At 40.7% G+C, this 8,291-nt stretch overlaps 1 protein-coding gene across 1 annotated transcript in view; it reads right to left on the bottom strand.

Annotated features, from left to right (window-relative positions):
* Nucleotides 1–2,891: 2,891 nt before the first annotated feature.
* LOC132397527 (mucin-6-like) overlaps nt 2,892–8,291 on the bottom strand; it is a 48,351-nt gene continuing 42,951 nt past the window's right edge. The window contains exon 7 of the mRNA XM_059976358.1: nt 2,892–2,985. Within this exon, the coding sequence (XP_059832341.1) occupies nt 2,892–2,985 (94 nt within the window). The remainder of the gene's footprint in view (nt 2,986–8,291) is intronic.

The following is an 8,291-nucleotide window of genomic DNA, read 5'->3' as shown; positions in this document are numbered from 1 at the left end:
AGCCAAAGAGAGGACATATAATAGAGAAAAATTAGTGGGAGGTTAGAGGATTGGGAAGCTTTTAAAAACTAACAAGAAAACTAAAAAAGTTATCAAGAAGACAGACAAAGAAGATATCAGAAGTTTCTTCAAATACATAAAGTATAAAAAAGAGGTGAGAGGGAAAATGATGCTGGAGATGTTGCAAAGGGGGCCAAAAAAATGGTGACGAACTGAATAAGAGTTTTGCAAGTCTTCACTGTAGAAGACTGGTGGAAGTTCCAGAATGTCAGGGGTCAGAAGTGTACAAAGTTGTTTATTAGGAAAGAAGAAGTTTATTGGGAAACTAAGGTTTGAAGGTAGATAAGTCACCTGGATCAGATGTTGTATACCCCTGGATTCTGAAAGAGGTGGCTGAAGAGATTGTGGAGGCATTAGTAATGATATTTCAAGAATCATTAGATTCTGGAATGGTTCTGGAAGACTGGAAAATTGCATATGTCACTCCACTTGGATATTTGGAAGTGTGGAGGAGCGGAGGAGCAGAGGGATCTGGTGGTACATGTCCACAGGTCCCTGAAATTTGCCTCACAGGTAGATAGGGTAATTAAGAAAGCTTATGGAGTGTTAGCTTTCATAAGTCGAGGGATAGAGTTTAAGAGTTGTGATGTAATGATGCAGCTCTATAAAACTCTAGTTAGGCCACACTTGGAGTACTGTGTCCAGTTCTGGTCACATCACTATAGGAAGGATGTGGAAGCATTGGAAAGGGTACAGAGGAGATTTACCAGGATGCTGCCTGGTTTAGAGAGTATGCATTATGATCAGAGATCAAGGGAGCTAGGGCTTTACTCTCTGGAGAGAAGGAGGACGAGAGGAGACATGATAGAGGTGTACAAGATATTAAGAGGAATAGATAGAGTGGACAGCCAACACTTCTTCCCCAGGGCATCACTGCTCAGTACAAGAGGACATGGCTTTAAGGTAAGGGGAGGGAAGTTCAAGGGGGACATTAGAGGAAGGTTTTTCACTCAGAGAGTGGTTGGTGCATGGAATGCACTGTCTGAGTCAGTGGTGGAGGCAGATACACTAGTGAAGTTTAAGAGACTACTGGACAGGTATATGGAGGAATTTAAGGTGGGGCGTTATATGGGAGGCAGGGTTTAACGTTGTGGACCAAAGGGCCTGTACTGTGCTGTATTGTTCTATGTTCATGTTCACTCTTCAAGAAGGAAGAGAGGCAGAAGAAAGGAAGCTATAGGCCAGTTAATCTGACCTCAGTGGTTGGGAAAATACTGGAGGTGATTGTTAAGGATGTGATTTCAGGGTACTTGGAGGCACATGATAAAATGGGTTATAGTCAGCATGGCTTTCTCAAGGGAAAATCTTGCCTGATGAAGCTGTTGTAATTCTTTGAAGAAATAGCAAGCAGGATAGACAACGGAGAATCGGTTGATGTTGTTTACTTGGATTTTCAGAAGGCCTTTGACAAGGTGTCACACATGAGGCTGCTTAACAAGCTAATAGCTCATGGTATTACAGGAAAGATTCTAGCATGGATAAATCAGTGGCTGATGGCAGGAAGTAAAGAGTGGGAATAAAGGGAGACTTTTCTGGTTGGCTGCTGGAGACTCATGGTGTTCCACAGGCCCTGTGTTGGAACCAATTCTTTTTACATTATATGTCAATGATTTAGACGATGGAATTGATGGTTTTGTTGAAAGGTTTGCAGACAATACAACAAAATGTGGAGGGTCAGGTAATTTTAAGTAGACAGGCCGCAGGACTTGGACAGATTAGGGCAGTGGGTAAAGAAATGGCACATAGTGTTAGGAATTGTATGGCCATGCATTTTGGTAGCAGAAATGAAAGGGTAGACTATTTTCTAAATAGTGAGAAAATTCAATAATCTGAGGTACAAAGGGACTTGGGAAATGTCATGCAAGATTCCCTAAAGGTTAATTTGCAGGTTGAGTCTGTGGTTGAGTTGATGTTTGCATTCATTTCAAGAGGACTAGTATTTAAAGCAAGGATGTAATGTTGAAACATTATAAAGTACTGATGAGGCCTTACTTGGTGTATTGTGAGCAGTTTTGGGGCTCTTGTCTTAGAGAGGATGTTTTGACATTGGTGAGGGTTCAAAGATGTTCACCAAAATGATTTCAGGATTGAATGACTTGCCATATGAAAAGCACTTGATGGCTCTGGGATTCATGAGAATGAGGGATGACTTTATTGAACCTTATCAAATGGTGAAAGCCCTTAATAGAGTAGACGTGGAGAGGATGTTCTCTATGGTGGGAGAGTCTAAGACCAGAGGACACTGCCTCAGAATAGAGGGGCGTCTTTCTAAAACAGAGATGAGGAATAATTTCTTCAGCCGTAATGTGGTGAATCTGTGGAATTCGTTGCCATGGGTGACTGTGGACGCCAAGTCATTGGGAAGAGGTTGATAGATTGTTGATTAGTCTGGGCATGTGATACAGGGAGAAAGCAGGGGATTGGGGCTGAAGAAAAATGGATAGGCCATAATGAAATGGTGGAGCAGATTAGATGGGCCAAATGGCCCAATTCTGCTCCTATATGGTCTTATATGATGGTAGGAACACTCTTAAAGCTGAGAAATATCAATCCCACAATGATTAATTCTTCAGATACTGTATATCCAAAAAAGGTTTTTCTGCAGGCTTTCCAAAGGCATCCTTTCTCATTCTTATTTCCTGTACTTTCATTTTAGCTGAGTTTTCATTTCTTAATCTTCCCATTTTTTCCCCTCCCTTCGTTATTCTTCCCTCCTTTCTCCTCCCTATACACACAGTACTGCATTCACAATGAGGAATCTAACTTTCTCTGGACACCATTCATTCCATAGATATCCTTTTTATCTGTATTATATACGTAATCTTTTACATTCAATTATTGCATTCACATTGAACAGAATAAGTAAGCGTGTTCTTACCCTGAGGGGCCTGACCACTGCACTTCAAGTTTCCATTCTGGCATATACTGTCAAGATAGAACAGCAATTTACTTTCATTAACTCATCAAGACTTCATAGAACGGAAGCTACTCAATTAACTAGGTAACAGCATTATCAAGTGTAGCATACATATGTACATAATTTCATTACAAAGTTGCACTCTGTTGACAAACTTTCCCTTAAGAATTCATTTGATAATTAGAAAGAATATCCTTTCTTTGGACAAGTCTCAAAGTTCAGTTTCAATCCCTGCTCAAATGCACCTAGAAATAGTACAATTAATTATCAAATTTATTGGAAGTAGAATGTGTTCTTATTACAAGGGCACATTGGAAAGTCTCGCCTATAATGCCTGCAGTAGAGTGAATTAAAAATAAAATCTCACAGATTAAACCAGGCTATTAAAGCCATTCTAAACAGGGCAGATTTTAGTTAATTGAATTAATTTTTTGAGTCATTGGGTACAGAAGAAGATTGGTCTGGGTGTTATATATGGGGATTTTCAGAGACATAATACAAGCACTAAAGTGACACAGAGATGGTTGGTGGACATGAAGTAATAATTCAGTCAGGGAACAAGGTGTATGTTGTTCTAAAGAATTTTACATGTCTACTGCTGACTTTCCATTTATAACACTGATAATGCATATTACATTAGAATACTACTGTTAAAGATAAAAATGTAATCATATTTATTTCCTTTTATAGTCATAATCATACCAAGTGATTTACTTGATGGAGGTATATGTGAAGTGCAGTCACCTTTGTGAAGTAGAAAACATGACAGTCAATCTGGAGAACAAGCACAGGAAGCTCCGATAAAAAGCACTGCAGTAATGTCCTGTTTATTTCAGTGATACTGGTTCAGGAATAACTACTCATCAAAACACTCTAGAAAATCCTGTTCTTCTTTGAGTAGTGAGCCCAGATCACAAGACCATTCAAGAAACAGCTGAACTAGTGCAACTATTTCTCAGTATCTGCTGATGCCAGTTATGCCTTGATTGCAACTGATTTTTGGGAAATTAATTTGGAACAGAACCTCAATTTGAAGCAAGTACCTTGGCACTTATTGAACAATTAATTAGATTCAACCTCCTCAAGAAGGCATGAACATTGATAAGTCAAAATGGAATCTGACAGGGAAGAAGGCGCTATCTCTGGGAGAAATTATTACAAATATGTTAGGAGCAAAAGGATTGCAAGGGACAAAATTAGTCCACAGGACAATCAAAATGATAATTCGTGCATGGATCCAAAAGAGATTGGGGAGATCTTAAATATGTTTTTTTTGCAAGTGACGCACAGAGTCTCTAGAACTGAGGCAAAAAAACAGCATTGAGTTCATTGCCCCATAAAGTTTACAGAGGATGAGGTGTATGCTGTCTTGAGGCAAATTAGGGCAGATACATTCTCAGTGCCTGAGAAGTTTTTCCCTTAGATCCTGTGCAAGGAAAGTGCAGAAATTGCAGGGGCTCTAGCAGAGATATTTAAATTTAGCAGAGGATTTCAGAATAGCTAATGTTGTTCCACTAAGAAAGGCTCTAAAAATAAACCAGGAAATTTTAGACTGAAGTGCCTGACATCAGTAGTGGGAAAGTTATTGGAAGGTATTCTTAGAGACCAGATATTTGAGTATGTGCGTATATGTGGACTGATTAGGGATAGTCAGCATGGCTTCATGTATGGTAGGTCATATCTAACCAATTTTAAGAGAGTTTTTAGAAGTTACCAAGGAAGATGATGAAAGCAAGGCATTAGATGTAGTCTACATGGTCTTATGAAGGCATTTGACACGGTTTCGCATGGGAGGTTGGTCAAAAGGTTCAACTGCTTGATATTGAAGATGAGGTAGTAAATTGGATTAGACATTGGCTTTGTGGAAAAAGCCAGAGAGTGGTAGGAGATGGTGTCGAGTGGTGTGCCACAATGATCTGGATGATAATGTGGTTAACTGGATCATGAAATTTGCAGATGACACCAAAACTGATAGTGTAGTAGATGGCAAGAAAGACTATCAGAGATTGCAGCGGTTAGGGCAGATGAGTGCTCCATTTGCAGACTGTGGGAAGTCAGGGCAAGTACAGTTGTCCCTGATGACTACACCTGTAAAAGGTGCATCCATCTGCAGCTCCTGACAAACCGTGTTAGGGAACTGGAGCTGGAGCTGGATGAACTTCAGATTATTCGTGAGGTAGAAGCAGAAATATACAGGAGTTTCAGGGAGATAGTCAGCCCTAAGAGTCAGGAGACAGGTAGCTGGGTGACTGTCAGGAGAGGGAAGGGGATTAGACAGAATGAGCAGAGCACACCTGTGGTCGATCCCATCAATAATAAGTATACTGTTTTGGATTCTGTTGGTGGGGACGATCTACCAGGGACAAGTTGCAGTGGTTGCATCTCTGGCACTGAGACTGGACCCTCAACTCAGAAGGGAAGGAGGGAAAAGAGGAGAGAAGTAGTGATAGGGGATTCAATAGTTAGGGGGACAGATAGGAGGTTCTGTGGAAGAGATCGAGAATCCCGGATAGTTTGTTGCCTCCCTGGTGCCAGGGTCCCCAATATCTCGGATCGAGTTCTCCATATTCTCAAGAGGGAGGGTGAGCAGCCAGATGTCGTGGTCCATGTAGGGACCAATGACGTAGGTAGGAAGAGTGAGGAGGTACTGAAAGGTGAGTTTAGGGAGTTAGGCGCCAAGTTAAAGGACAGGACCTCCAGAATAGCAATCTCAGGATTGCTACCAGTGCCACGCGCAGGTGGGTTTAGAAATAGTAAGATAGCACAGATCAACACATGGCTGAAGACATGGTGCAGGAGGGAGGGCTTCAGATTTACAGATAATTGGGCCATTTTCCAGGGAAGGTGGGACCAGTTCTGGCAGGACGGTTTACATCTGAACTGGAGGGGGACAAATATTCTTGCAGGTAGGTTTGCTAACGAGGATCCAGTGGATTTAAACTAGATACAAGAGGGGAGGGGAACCAGGGTATAGGAACAGATGTATGGGAGAAGGAAGAAAAATAAGATAGTAAAATTGTTTGCACCATTAGAGATAAACAGAGAGGAAGAGGTGGATAATTTCTTAAATGCATTTATTTTAATGCTAGGAGCATTGTTAGAAAGGTGGATGAGCTTAGAGAATGGATTGATACCTGGAAATATGATGTTGTAGCTATTAGTGAAACATGCTTGCAGGAGGGGTGTGAGTGGCAACTAAATATTCCTGGATTTCATTGCTTCAGATGTGATAGAATCGGAGGGACAAGAGGGGCAGGTGTTGCATTGCTTGTCAGAGAAAATATTACAGCAGTGCTCTGGCAGGATAGATTAGAAGGCTCGTCTAGGGAGACTATTTGGGTGGAATTAAGGAATGGGAAAGGTGTAGTAACACTTACAGGGATGTATTATAGACCACCTAATGGGGAGCGAGAATTGGATGAGCAAATTTGTAAGGAGATAGCAGATATTTGTAGTAAGCACAAGGTTGTGATTGTGGGAGATTTTAATTTTCCACACATAGACTGGGAAGCCCATACTGTAAAAGGGCTGGATAGTTTGGAGTTTGTAAATTGTGTGCAGGATAGTTTTTTGCAGCAATACATAGAGGTACCAACTAGAGAAGGGGCAGTGTTAGATCTCCTGTTAGGGAATGAGATAGGTCAGGGGATGGAGGCATGTGTTGGGGAGAACTTCGGGTCCAGTGATTACAATGCCATTAGTTTCAATATAATTATGGAGAAAGATAGGGCTGGTCCCAGGGTTGAGATTTTTGATTGAAGAAAGGATTTTTGAGGAGATGCGAAAGGATTTAGAAGGAGTGGATTGGGACAATTTGTTTTATGGGAAGGATGTAATAGAGAGATGGGAGTCATATAAAGGTGAAATTTTGAGGGTACAGAATCCTTATGTTCCTGTTAGGTTGAAAGGAAGGGTCAAAAATTTGAGAGAGCCATGGTTTTGAAGGGATATCGGAAACTCGGTTCGGAAAAAGAGAGAGACCTACAATAAATATAGGCAGCATGGAGTAAAAGAAGTGCTCAAGGAATATAAAGAATGTAAAAACAATCTTAAGAAAGAAATTAGAAAAGCTAAAAGAAGATACGAGGTTGCTTTGGCAAATAAGGTGAAAATAAATCCAAAGGGTTTCTACAGTTATATGAATAGCAAAAGGATAGTGAGGGATAAAATTGGTCCCTTAGAGAATCAGAGAGGACAGCTATGCGTGGAGCCAAGAGAGATGGGGGAGATTTTGAACAATTTCTTTCCTTCGGTATTCACTAAGGAGAAGAATATTGAATTGTGTAAGGTAAGGGAAACAAGTAGGGAAGTTATGAAAACTATGACGATTAAAGAGGAGGAAGTGCTGGCACTTTTAAGGAATATAAAAATGGATAAACCTCTGGATCTTGACAGGATGTTCCCTAGGACCTTGAGGGAAGTTAACATAGAACTGGCAGGGGCTCTGACAGAAATACTTGAAATGTCATTAGAAATAGGGATGGTGCCGGAGGGTTGGTGTATTGCTCATGTGGTTCCATTGTTTACAAGAATAAACCTAACAATTATTTTGATAAAATGTTTGATGTCAGTGGTGGGTATATTAATGGAAAGTATTCTTAGAGATGGTATATATAATTATCTGAATAGACAGGGTCTGATTAGGAACAGTCAACATGGATTTGTGCGTGGAAAGTCATGCTTGGCAGATCTTATTGAATTTTTTGAAGAGGTTACTAGGAAATTTGACGAGGGTAAAGCAGTGGATGTTGTCTATATGGACTTCAGTAAGGCCTTTGACAAGGTTCCACACAGAAGGTTAGTTAGGAAGATTCAATCTTTAGGTGTTAATATTGAAGCAGTAAAATGGATTCAGCAGTGGCTGGATGGGAGGTGCCAGAGAGTAGTGGTGGATAACCGTTTGTCAGGTTGGAGGTTGGTGACTACTGGCATGTCTCAGGGATCTGTACTGGGTCCAATATTGTTTGTCATATACATTAATGATCTGGATGATGGGGTGGTAAATTGGATTAGTAGGTATGCAGATGATACGAAGATAGGAGGTGTTGTGGATAACGAAGTAGATTTTCAAAGCTTGCAGAGGGATTTAGGCCAGTTAGAAGAGTGTGCTGAATGATGGCAGATAGAGTGTAATGTTGATAAGTGTGAGGTGCTACATTTTGGTAGGAATAATCCAAATAGGACATACTTGGTAAATGGTAGGGCATTGAAGAATGCAGTAGAACAGAGTGATCTAGGAATAATGGTGCATTGTTCCCTGAAGGTGGAATCTCATGTGGATAGGATGGTGAAGAAAGCTTTTGGTATGCTGGCC

Source organism: Hypanus sabinus, chromosome 7 (assembly GCF_030144855.1).
Source record: "Hypanus sabinus isolate sHypSab1 chromosome 7, sHypSab1.hap1, whole genome shotgun sequence".
NCBI classification, from domain to species: domain Eukaryota; kingdom Metazoa; phylum Chordata; class Chondrichthyes; order Myliobatiformes; family Dasyatidae; genus Hypanus; species Hypanus sabinus.
The sequence above is the reverse complement of the archived record's forward strand: the minus strand, read 5'-3'. Positions and strand labels throughout refer to the sequence as shown.